At 47.4% G+C, this 19355-nt stretch overlaps 1 protein-coding gene across 1 annotated transcript; it reads right to left on the reverse strand.

The window, feature by feature from the left end:
• LOC8059848 lies at nt 3254-4904 on the reverse strand. Its single transcript, XM_002468416.2, has 2 exons — nt 4328-4904; nt 3254-4214 (listed from the first exon to the last, which is right to left on the reverse strand). Exons 1-2 carry the CDS (start codon nt 4658-4660, stop codon nt 3648-3650), a joined length of 900 nt encoding a protein of 299 aa, XP_002468461.1. The 5' UTR covers nt 4661-4904; the 3' UTR covers nt 3254-3647.

Raw genomic sequence — 19355 nt, forward strand, 5'->3', positions numbered from 1 at the left:
TTACTAGGGAGTGACCACCATACACTTTATCCGGGGTGTCACCCCTCCATAGAAAACTCCTCCTATAAGTTTAGTTAATTTTAGATAATAATTACCATGTCCAAACCAAAGTGGTAGGATAGCCCAAAAATTTTTGACAAGGCCTCAAGCAAAATCTTCGGATAAGCGTACCATCACTTGCTGTCCCCATTTCGCGCACATTGTGATCCATCAGCATCAGCATCGTTCAACCAAAAGCTGGCAGGTCTGCGTGACTGCGTCCAAGGAAAAGGACAGGCAACGAATATTTAAACCCTGCCAATTGAAGCCCGGAGGCGACTTCTACTTCTAGTGCAGAGTAGAGTAGTTATTTTATTATTGGAACAAAGAAATTAAAAGTAGTTTTGTAATTTTGTATTGGAGAGGGAGTTCAGAGAATAGGCTCTTCTCTTCCTCTTTTTCAGCTGTAAGGAACAACGGGGGATCCTCTGTGGCAGCGACCCTGGTTGCCCCTCCCGTGGCCACCCTCGTCCCACACCTAGGTTGAGGTTATATTTTATTTTTATTATTTTTTTAAGAAAAAAAAAACACTAATCACGAACTTGGGCGTGAGACAGCCAGACAGGCTAACGGCGCGTGCTCGCGATGAGTCCTGATCGTACTCACTCGACGCAGGAGTACTCCTACAGCAGTAGTATGGTAAGCACTTTTCTGTCCACATCGTCCGGCCGCGGCCGGTCATCGACTTTTTTTTACCCCTTGTTCGTCGCCCTGGACGGACGCGCACAGTGGCACGTACAGACGCATCCTGTACAAGCAGCATCGATCCCCCGGGGCCGGCCGGGGCATCTCAAAAAGGGCTTTGCTTTGCTTTTGCCACGGACCATGGTGCTCGACTGCTCGTGCATGCATGCATCACAGCATCAAGCGTACTGTACTGGACTGACTAGCCTTCATCTGCGTTTCGATGTACTTACTGATCGGCCTCTGCAAGTACCGATGGAGATCCAGCCATACCCCGTTCCATGATTCCACTCGTCACTCACCGATCACACATTAAGAAGGCGCCCATTGTTATGTTTGGCTGATAAGTTACGATAAAAAATAATATTTAATAACCGGTAGATTTGGCTGACAATAGCAAGCAACCATCGCACAACATCACACTTCTGCTGCTGAAAAAAAACGCGGCCTGCAGCTCATGACGCGACGCAACCCCTGTATGTAGACTGTACTAGTAGTGGCCCGTACGTGTGGGCGGCAGGCAGGACGGAGTAGGACACTCCTCCGTCAATAGATGCATATGCACGGCACAGCACGGCCCGCCTGCGCGGCGCGGCGTAGTTACTCCTACTGTTACCGCGGGTGTCGAGGTCCGGAGAGGGAGGGGGGGCAGCACGCATTTACTGGGCGAGTGTGACTGTGAAGTGTCCGTCCCGGCCGGCGTCGCTGCCGTTGCGGCCCTTGCATGGAGTGATTGCAGCGATGGATGCATGTACCCCCGTGTGCCACTCGGATCGGTATGCAGGCATGGGCGAGGGAAAGCCATCATCGGGTCGGCTGGGCGGCGTTCGCGGAGTCTGCCGCTCCAATCCGTCCGTAGCCAGTTCCGGGCTCAGAGAAAGAGAGAGAGAGAAGGCGCACCCGCTCTGCGGTTTCAAAAGCCGCGGCCCCGTGTAACAGAGGATACGGCATGGCAATAATTGACTTCGGCGCGGCGCGGCGCGGCGCGCGTGAACTCCCCCCGCTCGTAGCCTCGTACTACTACGCACGGCACCACGGCAACACCAGCGACGCGCCGTTCCGGGGCCGGTGGGGACTGGAGAGCAGAGGGCACTTCAGTGCGGTGCAGACAGGCGCAGAGGATCCGTGGGTCGGCTGGCCCGGCGCGGGGGAGCAGCTCGGCGGCACCGGGGAATGGCGCCGGCCGGGTATGGGGTCATGTCCTCATCCTCATGGATCAGCGCCTTGCCTTCGTGACGATTTGATGATGATAGAGCCGCCGGGTGGGTGCCGGGTTGCCCGGTGCGGGGTCGACACCACACGAGACGCCTTGCTTGCTTTCGACCCCGCGCGGGCGCGGAGCACGGGCCACGGGCACGGGATGATGATTCCTTTGTCCTGGCCACCGCAGCCAAACAGTGTCAAATCTCGCAAAAAAAAAAAAAAAAAGAGGTGAGCACGGCAACGGGTCCTGCGCTGCGTACGGAGTAAAAGTAGAGCCTACTGTACTCCTACTCCCCCGAAACCAGTCGGGGCGATCAGGCTCGAGTGACGTCAGAGGCCACATAAAAAATGACGGTTTACTACGTTTTGTTAACACAAGCAGTTAACCTAACACCCACATAAGAAAATGGGAATGGCAGATCACGACAAAGTTTCAGACTATCTCCAACAATCCTCACCCAAAATGCAAGACCCATTTGTCCTTTAGGTAGCGCTACAGATAAAAGGTTCCATACCTATTTTTAGTCTTCTCTAACAACAAGACCTAAAACACAACACTCTCTGCAAATGGCTCTCGAGGAGAGAGGATACCCAAATTTGGGTTATGCCTCTCTTGTTGGAGGCTATAGGTATTGTGTTGGAGACCCATTTTAAGTTTGGGTTTCCAAATGGGTCTCCTGTTGGAGATAATCAGAACATTAAAAATGGGTACCGGCCTACCGGGATTATTGCTGTACTCCAGCTAGGATATCGATTTGTTCTCTCCCCAATCATGCATTGCCCTTGCCTAATGCTTATCCCCGTCGATCAAGCCCATGGGAAAGCGTATGATAGCACGCACAGATCGCACGAAATCCAGAGGCGCTGAATACATTTAATCTAATCTAATCTAATCTATACTCGCCCATACGACCTGGTGCACCAGATAATCATACGATCCAGATTCCGATTAGCTTATTTGTTTACTATACGCGCCGCAGACAGGTATAAACAACTGCAAAGAGGCGACGCGTCGATCGATGCAGGTATAGTACTCCTACTCCTGCAATCCTATCCTCTTGGTCTGTGCTTCCTGCTTCCCAAATCCCCACCTGGATTAGCTTGTAGAGTACAGCAAACTCACCATAAACAACTCCAAAATGGCGTTTCCATTCCGCAAGCCCAGCTGCTGCAATTCCGATGCCTCCACTCGACTCATCAGCAGATCCGAAACAAAAGTTCTGGATCAAAGGATGCAACACTCCAAAATCCAAATCAAGGATGGGAAGCGAGAGCACACTTCCCGCGTCGCTTCTGCGAAATGAAGCCAAAATGGAGCCTCAAATTATACAGGATTCACAGCAACAAATCATGGTTTCCTTTGTTCGTTGTCAGGTTCCGCTGCCTGGAACAACGATTGAGACCAAAAGAATCAGACAGGTCTCTGTCCGGAATCTCCTTTTTCTTTTATCTCTTCATCATCAAACTAAAGCTACAATTTTTTTGTGCCTTTTCTCTCCTCCATAATTACCGGCACTACTTACTACAACTACTACGCCGCGGGGAATAGACACCCATCAAAAGGGTGAAAAGGAAAGAAAGAATAAAAGAAAGCGTGGAAAAAAAAACAAAGCAGGACATTTGCGTCCAGTCCCTGTACACGCAAGGACCACACTGCAAATTCCCGAAGAACAAAGAGCAAAAAAGAAAGAAAATTATTCCAAAAACGACCTCGGTGATGATTAAGCACTGGGCCCACCTCCCTCGCCGTTGCCGGCGAGTTCACCGGTGGTGGCCTCAGGCGGAGGTGGAGCCTCGCGATCGTACGGGGACAGCCACTTGGCGCGCATGTACTCGAGCTTGCGCCACGGCGGCAGGTGGAGGCCGCGCTTCTTCAGGCTGGCGCGCGCCGCGTCGGCGGCGGCCGCCACCAGGAGGCGCAGGCGATCGTCCCGCCCGACGAACACCGACGGCAGACGCTGCAGCACGGCGCGGTACGCCTTGGTGGGCCGCGCCACCTCGAACGCGGACCGGAAGTCGACGTCCACCAGCACGCGCTCGCGCTCGCCGCGCTCCGACGCGGCCGGGAGGAGCACGTCCAGGTACGCGTGCTCCCCGGCGGGGTGGGACGCCGACTTGTCCCAGCGGGAGAGGCACACCGCGGCGTCGTGGCCGGCTGCGCGGAGGGACTCGGCAAGCAGGCGGAGGAGGTCGCGCTTGCGGGCTCCTGACGCGCGGTGGCGCTCCACCAGGGTGGAGACGTCGGCTAGGAGGTTCCGCTCCCGGAGGCTGGCGCAGTGGACGAGCCCCTGCACGCGCAGCTCAGAAATGGTGAGTTCGTCGCCGGCAACCGCCAATCCAGGAGGACGACTCCAAACAATTCAGAAGCAGCCACCAGTACTACAAGACTGTACTGCACTACCTTGATGGTCTCCGCGATGTCAGCGGCTGCGGCGTCGGCTGCAGCGGGGCCGTCCTCGTCGTCGGACGTGTCGCCGGCGTGGAAGCAGTTGCAGCACCGCGCAGCAGCTCCCCGCTCGGCGGCGCCGCCTCCGTCCTCCAGGAAGCTCCGCACCATGCCGTCCAGGCACAGCGAGCTGGGCTCCGACACCTCATCCTGCTTCTCCCCGCCACCGGGAGGCGCCGACGGGAGGCGCTCGGCCGGCGAGACCCGCAGCACCTGGCGCTCGAAGAGGCGCTTGAGCCGCGACTTGGGCGGCGCGGCGAGGGACGGATCGATCTGCGCGGCCCTCATATCAGCAGTCAGCACAGTACAGAAGCGGATCGGGCTCGGCGGCAGTAGGAGTGGCAGCGGCAGCGTCACTCGAGGAGGCGTCGGTCTTGGCCTTCTCTGGGGATCGCCGCAGGCATACACGTACCCGTCGCCGGCGATGCACTCCTCTTCGATCGGTGCGCCTAGGGTTTTCTCCTCTCTCTCTTTTTTTTTTGACAGATTTATTTTCTGGTGGGGTTGATCTCTTCGGAAGAACACGAGGATGGGGACCGGGTTTTAAAGGAGCCGCGGGCGAGGCGATGACATGGCGGACGGAAACGAGGCTGCGCCTGCCGGTCTGTGCCGAACGTTATCCTACGTGTCCCACCGCCGTGTGGTCTCCAATGCGAAATGGCCGTGCTACCCTCTCGTGGCCTGTAGTGCCGTGGCGTGGCGTGCTGCGTTCAGTGGCAAAGCCGCTGATGACTGAAGACGGTATGGGTGGTTTGGGTATTTAGCAGGTGACAGGGGAGACGGCGGCCGCGGCCGCGGCCGGCGTGACCATCTCGCATGCCTGATGCCTGTGCTGTGCAGATCTTTTGCAGACTGCAGACTACTTGGGCCTTGTTTAGTTCACCCAAAAAAATCAAAATCGTTTCAAGATTTCCCGTCACATCAAATCTTACGCCATATGCATGGAGTATTAAATATAGACGAAAATAAAAACTAATTGCACAGTTTACCTGTAAATTACGAGATGAATCTTTTAAGCCTAGTTACTCTATATTTAGATAATGTTTGTCAAATAAAAACGAAATTGCTACACTTCGGAAAACTTTTCGGTTTTCGGAACTAAACAAGACCTTGGATTGGAGGAGGTTGCCGCGTTTCCTGCGGGTGATCAATACTGATAGTACTTTTTTTTCATTAAAAAATACAGATATTTTTTAAAGGCTATTGTGGTGCTCCAGTTATTGCTCTTGTTAGAGATAATGATGAAAGAAAGGTGTCATTAGCTTGATGTGTTTCTGTACCGCCTTACTTTACTTATTACTAGTAGTACATTTCAAATGCACGATCATTAACTACGAAACTTTTTTTATTAGAGTAATATAAAGGTTTATCAGTCGATTTGTCCAAACGAAACGGTGGCCCTTCTCCTCAACATCTATGGTAATTTCCTCGTCGAAATTATTCGAAGGTTGCATCGATTCTGAAAGAGCTTTCATTTTTTGATGACTTCGTCCGACTTGCAGGAAAAGAAAGACCTCCCACGAGTTCGTCACTCCCCACTTTGGCAGTTGCAGGCGAAGAAAGTAAGCGCTGCTGTCCCGCGTTAATCATTGCCCGTAATAATAATACTTGCTGCTTCTGAAACCAATCCAATCCAATCCAATCCAGGCATCCACTATGGACCGTGGAACCGCGAGGCAAGCGCGGAGAGACGCGGCGGCCATGCTTGGCGTCCAAGCTTCGACGCGACGGCCGTCCCCCGCCGGCCCCGTCCGTCTCTCGTCCGCGTGCAAGTGGCCGGCCGGGTTGGGGGCGAGGCCCTACTAGGCATGTTGGCCGCGCACAGGAACCGCGCCGGGTGGCGGGGGCCTCGTCGTGCATCTCTGCGCCCAAACCAAACCAATCCGTTGCGGAAGCTTGTGGCCCGGCGCTTGCTTGCCACGGATCCTGCAGCGAATCGTGCAGCAGCAACCAGCAGCAAGGGGATAGAAGATAGGGCCAGTACGGCGGCGCCCGGGCCGACCGCTGGCTGGCTGCTCGCTGCACGCACAAGGAATGGATGATCCATGCCGCTAGCGAGCACTTTGGTGTGCCCCGGTGGGTTTTGTTTTGTCTCTGGTTATCCAGTTGCAGACACGATGTGAGCGGGCACAAGCGACGCGTGAGCCGTGGGGAAGGGTAGCACCGCGCGCGTTTTCCCCGGTCGAACAACCTCGTATCGCACGTCAGCAGGCCTGCTAGGATACATGTGGCACAAAGAGGGCGGGAAAAAGAAAATTCTCATTACCGATGATTCTAACTTTATAAAAATATAATAACATGTAATACAAAATAAGTATCAACAGATTAGTAACGAAATATATTTTCATAATAAATCTTGTTTGAGACATAGATGTTAATATTAATCACTATGAACTTTGTCAAACTTTGGACAAGTTGGTTCGCACGAATCTCATAGTTGCATTCTTTTCTAGGACGGAGGTAGTATCAATCGCTAAGAGATAGTACTTTTCGCTTCGTTTGAAAGCTAGCCATATATACTATTCTACCCCGACATCAATATGTCATTCATCCTGCCAGCAGTTCAGCATTGTGTCCGTATTTGAACTGCTTTTATGGAAGAAAAAAAATAAGCTCGTTTAAAGTTATCACTCCTTACTGTGGTAATTAAGATTATTTATATGTCGTGGATCAACGAATCTAGTGAGACCAATATTTAGTCGAGTGAAAACTTATGGCTACCTTTTGCTACCAATGCAATATGTCATATTCCGTGGTAGGATTGCAATTCATGTCAAGTGCATATGGTTTCTAAAAGTTCATCTTCAACCTCCATGGCCCTCTCCTTCTCAAATCAGTGTGGCAAAAAAAATTCTTAGAGAGACTCTAGAGGCTCCATGGATAAGTGGTGGTAGCCTGGTAGGGGGCATGAGCCCCCTCCCTGCCTCACCCCTAGATTTGTTCCTTGCTGAGCATTCAACTATCATATCACGTAAACTTGGCAATAAATAAGGCCAAGATGTTATAGGAGGAAATATAGTTGACTCAGGCCTTGTTTAGTTCTTAAAAAAATTTGTAAAAAATTTCAGATTTCTCGTCACATCAAATCTTGTGGCGCATATATGGAGCATTAAATATAAAAAATAATAACTAATTGTATAGTTTGCATATAATTTGCGAGACAAATCTTTTGAGTTTAGTTAGTCAATAATTAGACAATATTTGTCAAATACAAATGAAAGTGCTACAATATCCATTTTGCAATTTTTTTTAACTAAACAAGGCCTCATTGTATTCTAATTTATTGGTCATTTTAGGTTTGTAGATACACAATTTTAATTAAGTATCTAAAGACATATCATATTTTGTCATGTATTTAGGCATATATGATATGCAAGTAAAATGACCTATAATTTGTGACAGTGGATTGTGGCTAACAAGTTAGAAGTGAGAATCCATCAAAAGGAACGAGGAATCAACAATATCCATTGCTTCCCAAACATAATAATTCTAATATCCATTGACCGCCCTTTGTTAGCCAAGCTAGAGACAACTGCTCAATTTAGGGGAGATGAGCCCAATTATGGCATACTATAGTGAATTCGATTTGATAGCGGGGAAGTCCATTTGAATTAATTTGCAACGATGAGCTTGTCGGTGACTATGAGTGAAGGGGTAGAGGAACACTGCCACAGAAGCTCATTTGGAAACAGCATAGATCTATTTTTGCCGCTATGGTTCATTTGAGGTCGATTTCATAGTTGCGCGAACGATTTTGAGTGGCATGCATGGTCAATTTGAGCTTGAATTTGTATGATTCGGGTTTATTTGGAGATTGTGAGAGTTCTACTTCCCTTGACTAGGGTACATTCAAAGAGATGTTTGATTGGCATAAAGATAAGATTGAGATAGTGAACGACACATATGACAAAGGTTCTAAAAAAAATTGCCGATGTCATCTCATTATATACAAAAGAACCTTACACAAGCTTGTGCAGAGAAAGTCACAACTGACATTATGGATGAGATTCGAGGTAGAAATTATTAGTGCTTATTGATGAGTCTAAAGATGTATCAATAAAGGATCAAATGCTGTGTTTCTAAGGTTAGTACTCCACAATTGCAATTTTTTGCCTAGTTTTTTTTTTTTTTACAATTATGTCTACAATTATACTAACACATAAAAAAAATTTGGTGTGCAGGTTTGTGAATGATGAAGGGAAAGTGGTGTTAAGATCTAGGCTTCGTCATGTTCAAAGCCGTACAGCTGTTTGCATTGAAAGAAGCTTTGGTAGTTAGTATACTTTTAAGTCCTAATTTGTCAGTCTCTTTGCTTTGTGGGTAAGTGTACAACAGAGCTTCTAATATGAAAGTTGAATTTATTGAGGGTGTAGAAATTGATTCGTGATGAAAATCATTTTGCTTTCTATGCGCCTTCTAAATTTTTTGCTGGGAGTGAGTGGGGCGGTGAGGCGAGAATGCGGCGTCGTCCTCTCCTCCGTCGTCCATGCCTGGCGCGGTGGCGCAGGGATAGATCGATCTCATCTCCGGGCGTGGCAGATTGCCGCGGTTGTAGTGTACGTAGGCTCCGGTCCGCTGCTGTAACACTCTAAAATTTACTCCTTTTGAAATATAGATAAAATTATTTAATTTTGTATTTTTGTGCTCATGAAAATATAGGAAAAATAATATTTTTTTTATTAAATTAAAATTTATTATAAGGCATAGCAATATTATTATGCATACATGCTGGTGCATATGTTTTGAAGTGATGCTTGTTGCTCCTTTATGTGTTGATAGTAAGAAAAATATTTAAAATACGTTTAGTAGATCGATCTTCCTTATTTGGCACGTATTTATCTTTTATCTACAACCAAATTCCTTGTTTCTAAGCTCAAATTTTGATTAGGACCTTCCTAAAATCTTTTCTTTGTCACTCAAAGCACTTCTTTTAGTTCCTCGTCCATCAAGCAATCTCTACAAACTTTTCGGAAATTTTTCCATCTTCTGTTCTCACTTTTCTCTGAGCATGATCTAATTTTTAGATGCTCTAAACAATCTTATCATTAGCTCTAAAAACTTTATTCGGGTTCCCCATGTTCTATAATATCTCTGAGAATTTTTCCCAAATTTTCGGAGCTTTCGGAGTATTTTTCGTGGCTTAACTACTAAATCTAAACTTTTCTAGAATTATTTTATCAATGAAAATAATTAATTCTGAAAATAATAAATCTCTTATTAGTTTTCCAACGTCAAAGCCCATAATAAACCCCAAAAACCATGTAGTTATTTACTAATAGGCTTTAATAATTAATTAGGCCTATTAGTAAAGATGAAGGTTGCAAATCAATTAGTACCATATCGCTAGTTGACGTGGAGCTGTGGAGTTTCTCTCCCTATATATTTGTACCAACCCTTAGGTTGAGCACACCAAAACTACCATATGAGGAGCCCCTAGTTTGGGAAATCTCTCGTGTAGTAAATTAAATTTTTTTCATCAGTCCTCATGTCGTTGCTATTTCGGGAGACCTCGGCTGCTCATCTTGTCAAAGTCCATCCTGTCTTCTTCAGCCATGCCTAATCATCAACGTTACCCATTCATAATTGATCGTTGGTAAGCATCTCATGTTATCCTTTCTCTCTGTTAATTGCACCATGCCCTGCTGTCACCATTTAATTTAACTCTGTGCTGCAGCCCACTATCGCCTAACCGTTGCCCTTGCTGTATTGTTTCTCGCCGGCGACCACCAGAGCCACGCCGTGTGCTTGCGCCTTCCAGCAAGTCATGCATGTTTGCCTATGTGCTTCACTGGCTTGATCAACACGTCATCCGCACCTTGGTATTAGTTCTTCTACAATATATCATTCTTTATGCCTCCATGCACTCATTCATGACATTTAATATTCAGTCCATCAATCATGAATTAGCTTATAAAATTTCATGTGCAGCAACGTATTATCTCTCCTTTACTTTGCCCCATAAATAAATTCCTAAAGCTTTAATCTCACGGTTTCCTTGTTTTAGCTATAATTCCATCTCCTGATGCTGCGTTAAGATTGTATCAACGTAGATCATGAGTTAGCCGCAATAACCTCTCATATGTTAATTTATTAACTTGACTAGTGTGCATGTAGCTGGTTTTTTTTTATTTTAAAAAGCGACACAAGTGTTACACTCTAGTATTTTTTATAATGCGATTAATTAATTACCTTTCTATATAAAATCTTAGAAAATTCATATCTCCTCCGTTTTAGCTTCGATTTTCGTGATCTTTACGTCCGCGAGATCGTAGCGCTGCGTAGAATCTTTTTATGAACTCTCTATACTGTTTTTATATGATTGGTGTACTGTTCTAATTGTAGCCTTGTTTGCTTCGTGTATGTTTGTTGCCGTATGTTTGTGATCGATGATCGGAATTAGTCGGTGAGCAATTCGTGGTGATCAAGAGTGCTTCAGTGATCAAGATCAGCAGGAGCATTTGGATTAAGGCAAGTATAGCATTTGGATTTTATTTCTGTGACCATGATCCTGTGACTAGATTAATGTTAAGTAATAAACGATAAAAATGACTTTTTAGCAACTTGATGATTTGTCTGTACGTGATCACCCGGGATAACAGTGCAACCATGAGGGCTATAATGGCTCTGGCTTTAGCTCAGTATGAAGACCTTTTCTAGCTTGTTAGCGGTTACCCGAAAGGGCGCTAGAGGGGCTGAACCGACATGGGTATAGTGCGAGCCCCTGTCCCTATGTGTATAGGCTGCGCGTCATTGTGCCATTCGGAAGGGGGGTATCTATATCTGCTCGCGAAGGAAACCTTGCGGCCCTAACATGTTAGACGAACTTTTGAAAGGCTTCATAGTGATCCCTGCCGACCTTCCTTGGTAGTGGGTTAAGAGGTCGACGGGCCTCGGGCGAAAGGGTAAATCATGACTCATGGGTAAAGATGTACAACCTCTGCAGAGTGTAAAACTGGTATACTAGCCGAGCTCACGGTCAGGAGCGGCCTTGGGGACATCTACATTAAGGGCGATGATTCTTGTGTGTTAATATGTTTATTATTATTGTTTAATGCTCTACATTATTTATGTCACATTGATCATGAGATTGTGGGATATATACAATCTAGTTGTTATACTTGTGGAGTTCGACATGGACTCACTCTTGCTATTTCCCTCAAACCTCAGGAGAAGTTTAGGCTTGTGATCAACCAGTCAGTTGGATCCTGTAGAGAGAAGTTAATACCCGAAGTTTGGAGTTGTCTATCCGCTGTTTGCTAATAAAGGTTATCTCTTTTATACTAAGTATGTTATATATTTATGCATTGTCTTTCGATATTACCTCTTATTTGTAGCTATATGTGGGATTTGACTTCTAAAACTCACATATGGTGCATATCTGGTTTTGTCCTTAAAATCGGGTATTACAGCTGCCATAGCCCTTGCTGATAGATACGCATCGGCCGGCCGTCAAGCATGTAATGGCCGGCATGGTGCGTCTCTCGGTGCCCGCGCGTGTCGATGCTGCTGATGAGAGAATTTGTCCCTGCGCTCGTCGGCGGTTTGTTTAGCCCAGAGCCCCAGACTGCATGCCTGTTCCTTCTCGCCACAGGATGGAAACTCGTACGTACGGTAAAGCGAATGATTATAATTTTGCATGCCGAATCGTCAACGTCAACTCCTGTGTCAGCGTAGCAGATGTCGTCAAAATACTGGTACAGTGGGCGAGGGACGGTAAACCGTATGATGTTGCATGCATGCAACTGTCACTGTGTTTCCTTTCCATTGATCTGGCGGGCGAGCGATCTCACGTAGTCAAACGAGCCGGTGGCTCGGTGCCATCCCATTGGCACGGCACAGTTGAACATTAGTACAACTTGTGGTACCCTACGCACTGCTGCAGAGGCACGACGAGGCTTGTCTGAAAAGGACCATAGCACTCACTAGCAGCGTCCTTCTCCTTTTGGTGGTAATAAGGACGATCGATAACAACAGGTCATGCCCCGGCCGGCTTTATACGCCAATCAATGAAGCAAAGCGATGGATGATGATGGGTCAGCAGGTTGCGCAGGAGGCACATCACGCATTCGATGCTGCTGCTGTGCTATCTTCTTCCATCCATGCGTTCCGCTCCCTGGTCCGCAGGCAGAGAGGCGGGGCAGGAGATACCTATCCATATCGTCCCTCAACCCGGGCTGCCGCAGTCCTGCAGATCGATCGGCTCGTCCCGATCCATCAGCGCGTACGTGGAGGATGTGCCGCCTGCGCCCCTGCCTGTTGCGACCCGCTTTGGCAACCAACAAGTGCACCGTACCGTGCACACGGGCATGGACATGCTAGATTGCGGCATCAAAGATCCCCCCAACACGAAGCAACATAGTAGTGGGGGGGTCCGTCCTTTAGGCGCTGTGCACAGTCACCGCTTGTGCGTGCCCGATCGAGCTTGATCACGTCACGTACCGCGGAAATAAATTTTTTCCTCCATGGGTCGGGTCCATATGCATGATCCCCATGCCTCTGCTCTGTTCTCGCGTACGGCCTACGACGTCGTCGTGGCTCACTCACCATCATCACCGCTCGCGCTGCCGATCGAGGGAGTCCGGAGCCGGTCGGCCCGGCAACAAGGCGCATCACGCGGCGGTGCCGGTCCCCGCGCGAGGGATGAACTCGAGTGGCAGGCAGGAAGCGACGCAACCGTGACATGCACCCAGTGACAGCGCGCGGGGCGGAAGCGGAATAATGGGCCTGCCGCCGCATGCCAAGCGTGACCGGGCGCGGCCGCGGTCGGCGGCGTCGTCGTCGTTGCCTCTGGGTCGATCGGGTCCGCCTACTGCCGCTGGCGCTGGGCCTAAGGGCTAGGGCTGGGGCCTCTGATCTCGTCGTGTGGTGCGCGTATAGCATGCAGCTGCCATGCATGCGGCCTAGTACGGCGGTGCACCGGCAGATGGAAGGACCGGATCGTTGCGTTTGCGTGCGAGCGACTGATGATCGGGAGAGACTACGCCGGCCTAACGCGGGTCCATGGCCATTGTCATTGATCGCCGGGCGGGCAGGGGCAGAATAATGTACCAGTAGCGGAGCACCTGCTTGCGTACGTTGCGTGTACCGTTGTATGTGGACGCGGCATGCATGGTCCCCCTTCCCCGGCTCCACGACCCCTGGATTCATGCATGAGCGGCCAGCGGTTCGGGTTAGGTGTAACCTCCTCCTCCCGTCAACATCAGGCTGCCATTAGGAGCAGCTAGCGCTCACAGTCGTCGTCTCAGAGAAGCATGAAGGATCATCCTGCTCTGTATGGGAGAATGGGAGATGGGACAGCGACGTCGGCGTTTCTGTTTCTGCAGGAGGAGGATCGAGCAACGGAAATGGCGCCTGCGTCTCGGCAGATTTCGTTAAATCGTAGCAATGAACCGGAGCTCGGCAGATGTAGCAAAGTTAGTTGTTTAGTACTGCAATTCTGTGCAGCTGTTTTTTTTTCATGAAACAAGCTCACAAAACGTATTACGCAGAAGATGTGAATGTGTGTGCGAAAGAGATAGATAGATAGAGAGAGAGAGAGAGAGAGAGAGAGAGAGAGAGGAGGGGGGATGCTTTGGCAGTTTTGTATGATGGCTCTCCCTCCATCTAGGTATGCTTGTGGCTCTCGCTCGTAGGTGGAGTGACCCATTCAGAGTTGAAGTCTCGTGGGCCACGTAGCTAGCAATGATGAAAAATCCCCTCCGCTTGCATCCAACCTGCAACCACACAAAAACGCAGCAGACGCACTGTCTCTGTTTCTGTTTGTAGGAGAAGAATCATCATCACACAGGAAATTGTCACCATCGGCCATCGCCTCCGCTGTCGTCGTCGTCCTCCTGTGTGCTGCAGTCTGCAGTCTAGAGGTGTTTGTTCGTCCTGGTTCTGCGGGCCTTGGTGCGACTGCGATGCGGCGTTGGACCGGCGACTGATGCAATTGCAAAGAAGAAAAACAGGCGTCAAGACATGACAAGTGGCCTCCAGCTGCGGTCGTTCTAGGTGCTCTATGACTGAGGCGTCACTTTGGGCCCGTTGCCAACGTATTGGTGCGGCCTCTCTTTGGGCCCGTTGGAAACATCTCGGCCCGGATATGGAGTAGTGAATGGAAAGGGCCCGGATATCCAGTTCACCAATGAAATTTTCCGAGAATTTGAGAGAAAACAACAGTTTTTTAGCAACATCATCCTCTTTATTCAGCTAGGAGGATTGTACATATTACAAACACCATCAGGTGGATTCAAGAACTCGACATGGATCGAGGTACGAGCTATCCTATTAGCATCGGTATTTGAGTCCCTATGCTCATATACAAACTTAACACTTCTAAAAGCTACCTTCCTCACATTGATTCTCTAGATTACCTGTCTATATATTTTGAGATTACCTTGTTGGATGCTCTTCAGGACATTCAGACAATCACTAACCTGAAACTGTCTGTTGAAGCGAGAGTCATCCCTTCTTTGCACGCAATAGATTCCATCACCTCTGGGTTGACAATTTGCTGAAGGTCCAGCGTCGAGGCTCCCATAAATCGACCATCCTCGTCTCTTGCTATTGCTGCTGCCCAAGCCGTGGATATGTTCAGAGTTCACCAATAAAACTATCCGAGAATCTGAGAGAAAACAACAACAATTACAGTGGAATGGGCCTGTTTGGTTGATGTTCTTGCAGTCAAATGTTTGTCAGATACTAAATTCAGGCCACCTGGGTCACTCGGAATCGAGAGACTGAATTACGCTGGGCAACACACACCAAATAAATCCTATATGGAGGTATACCGCACACAAGGGCCGCTAGTTTTTTTTTATGAAAAACAAACTTTATTAGCAGGAGATTGCTGTGATGGCAGTGAATTGATCACTAGTTACAGATTGCAAGTCTGTCGCTATGGGACAACTGTTCACATGAGAGATATGGGTACATGTAAGCAGCATATGGGAACAACTTGTGCTCGATAAGCTAAAAGCTTGTGTAACTAGGATATGAGGTGTGGTGTTGAGATTCCAATGGATCTTCAAAATCTTTGCATTGTTTTTTATGAATGATTGATGAAGCTATGTATTAAGCGCTTGATTTCCCAATGCGGTGGATTGGTGTGCTCTTTGTCATTGAAGAATGTAAATAAAAATATCAACCATTGCAAGCCTAGTGTGGAAACAATTTGAGCTGCAAGCGCCAAGGCCGTAGCTTTAGCCATGTGTACCGAGGATGACTCTCTGAGTGTGGCTTTAATATAGATAGTTGATGTCGCCAGGGGTTAGTTGGCAGTCAACAGAAGCCTACATTGTAGGGGGCACATCTAGCGTGACCAGAGGGTCGCTTCCTGCTCCGACGAGCCGCAGGCACAAAACAGCCTCCCAGGGCTGGCTACTCTTTATCTCCCATCTCGCTAACATCACAACTGCTACCAAGAAGAGGTGAGTTCCAACTGCCATAGCGGCTAATTCTTGGCTTAGTCACAAAGTGGAAGAACTACAATCCGCACATTGCCATGATGGTGCAGTTGTGCTTTGTCGTGATGTCGATCATGATGTCATTTAAGTATTCAAACATAAGGATTGAACACACATATTTGTTCGAGGTTGAGTTCAATATGCCATGGCGGGTAATTCTTGGCTTAGTCACAAAGTGGAAGAACTATAGTCCGCACATTGTCACAATGATGGTGCAGCTTTGTTATGACGGTGATGTCGTTTACGATGGACTCGTTCATCGTGGGGTTGAACACATATGTATTCGTCTCCGCCCATCACCTGTTAGTCGCCATTGTGCTGGGTCTGTTCTCTTTTTTCTACAAAAGGTCATCTGTTCCTTTTCCTTCTCATTATGGGTAGATATGGGTTTGGATCGGTGAGTATCGATGAATTTGGATTGGCCGGGATCGATGAATATGGGTAATCCTAATCACAAGCTAAACAACATATGCATAGAACCACTGAGTTGATGCAACCATAATCATGTCCGTTTTTTGTTACCCTCCAATCTCTCAATAAGTAGATGCGTCTCAAACCAGTAAAATAGTTATAGTGTTGCACTTCTTCTCGTAGGCAAGTAGTTGCATACTCCTGGATACACAGATCTTAACTTGTTAAAGTCAGGTCTTACTTATTATATATAGTCCTGAACCGACGTTCTTGCAGGCTGTATTCGTATGACAAAACTAATTCTACTTTTTGTCACACTTTCCAGCTTTGCCACCATCCATTTCGTATGACAAAACGAATTCTACATTTTGTATCACGCATATTTTGATTCGTTATTTCCCTCCCTACAATCCTTTGGCATCTGGCATTTCCCCCAAAATCAGCTAAAATGTATGAGTAAGAGTAACGTAACAAACCATTTGAGCGCAACGTTCTTGCAGTTGCAGTTGCAGTTGCAGGCGCCGGCGGTCTGGGCGTCAGGCAGAGCCACAGCTGCTGTCACTGCATGGCCGACTGGCCGCGTCTGAGTACTCGCGCTCGTGCAGTCACGCCGCTGTCCGCCGGCCACCGCGTGGAGTCGTCGCGCCGCCATCCGCCGTCTGCCGGCCACCGCCTCTACGTCCTGATGCTTTATCGGAAAATATATACAGAACAAAAAGAGATGATGTGAGGCACATGAATATGAGGCCCTTCCCTCCGTGCTTCGTTCTGGCCGACGAGGCCCATCAAGCGGAGTAGAGCCCACCAGGCCACATTATTTACTGCTGTATATATAAGACATATATTCGGTATTTTGTATATAGTATATATGTTCTAGGTGGCGGCTGGCTGCCAAGGCTTGCCGCCCTCCGCCCCTGCCTCCCTCCCTCACTCTCCCTCTCAGACTAGGCCAGGAGTTTAGAACCGATTAAAAAATATTGTTTTTGGGCTACGATGCCGTACCGGGCCACAAAAAGATTGCTTGTGATTGTGAGAGTCGATTCCGCTCATCTTCAGCGGCCAAATCGCACCCGCACGAAAAAAAAAACATTCTGATTTATCTCATGCCATGTAACAATCTCTATTTTGTGCTTTCGTAAATCGGCTAGGCCTGTGCCGTGCGTGTGATTAACATCGGGACCGGATTGAAGTTTTTTGGGGTGTGACCTGCATCTCATCTACTATCCACCGAACTGTACACTAGAGGAAGTCGATAAACATGACCGACCAATAATAGGTTCTAAAGTAATTAAAGAACATAAAGTCATTTACAGGGTTCTTTGCAGTGACATATTACGACATGAAGGTTCTTTGCTAGAATTCGTGCCTAGCAAAGGTTCGGTAGTTCTGAAATTTTCATCCAGTACCAAAGCATGTCTATGATACTAAGGAAGATAGACAATTAGTAGCCAAGCAATTTACAAACATATTCGGTTGAAGGCATATATGAAGGCATTGCTTTATTGGTTGTCCTCGTCTCTTGGTCTGGTGATCCTCGCCACTAAAAAGTGAACCTTTTAGCATTGAAGGACTTTGTGAAAGAGAGATGCATAGTTTTTTTCGCGACCGGGTGTGTGCCCGTTTTTCATTAAGAGGAAAAGAGAGATGCATAGTCAATGGTAATGCATAAGATTGGAGTAAAAACAAACCTGAGAGACATAAATATCCAATACAAAGGGAAAATCAATTTATTTTAGTTATGTTTCTACCTAATTTTACAATAAGATGTGTTGTTTTTCAGAGGCCACATGAATATCAATACGTTTAGTTGGAAGAAAGGTTGTCATCTCAAATGTATTTATTCATAACAAAATATGCAGTCGACGAAACCAGTAGCAGGTTTCTTTGATGCAAAGTCAAGTAAAGTAACCATACACAAAAGAGCTTGCTGTAATTTTTGGGAGACAAAAGGTTGGTGCTTTTTCCTTTTTTGGTTGGTGGCAAAGCATTGCTAGACCTGCGATGTGAAAATCTATCAGAGGAGACCATCGAACAAACAGAGAAATTAGCAACGAGTCAGAAACAAAGAATGGCATTACTTGGTGTGAAATGGAGCATTTTTTTTATCAACTGTAATTGCATTGACATTTATGACCTCGCAAGACCAACTGGAGGACTGATAGTCTCTAAAACCGCACTCATTGCACTTTCAAATCTTCAGTGAGCCTGTAGATGCACACAAGAGAAGGAAACAAGGTCGTAGCTTTGGGCAGCAGCAACAGATCACTTCAAGATGATGATAGCTGACAAGGAAGCAAGGATGATATTTTTCTTTTTGATTAAGGGCCCCTCTATAAATTAGTTCCAATGCATTTAATCACTTTTTACGGAAGTTAGCAAGAGAAACCTCAACTTATTTTTTTATATTTTTTATTCTAGATATGTTTAAATTTTCTTTGCACGAGAAGTCGAACCCAGGCCAACCAATGCTACCAAGGTGCTTTCAACAACTTGAAGGACACCACACGCAGGAGCCTCATCACATCCGCCGCTACTCCACGCCACAGATCTGTTTCATGTATTGCCATGAAAAATGTCTGAAATTTCATCCCCACAACTAAAAGATGTCATTCGACAGCCAAACCACCAACAAAACCCACTATTAACGCTTCTGCCACCATGCCCATTGTTAACACTGCGGTCGCCAACGCAAACCACGAGTAGAAGCCACCATCCTAGCCATACACTGCTAAATCCATGGGCAATCGAGCCCACGTGAATGGACCCAAGCACTGTCGACTTCACCCATGCAATAGCAAGGGCCTCAGGCACACACAACTATCGACATTGGAGACCCGTCCCAAGAAAACTTCTCACATGAGGACAACGAGAGTCGCCAGATGCAAACAAACATTGTCGTGGTTACACATGCGTTTGTGATGTACGACCCTCGCTCTAATGCATCTTGCCATCAAAGTTTACATATACGACAAAGTCCATGTTTGGAACGACTTAAATTCTAGGGATAGCCAGGTCTTCTCTAGCTATATACAGTAACAAAGAAGCTTATCATTTGCCACTTCAGCTTTTCTTGACCTCCCATGGTGGCTTCCATGGTTAGATTTGTTGGATCTTTGTGACGAAGA

Source organism: Sorghum bicolor, chromosome 1, assembly GCF_000003195.3.
Source record: "Sorghum bicolor cultivar BTx623 chromosome 1, Sorghum_bicolor_NCBIv3, whole genome shotgun sequence".
NCBI lineage: Eukaryota > Viridiplantae > Streptophyta > Magnoliopsida > Poales > Poaceae > Sorghum > Sorghum bicolor.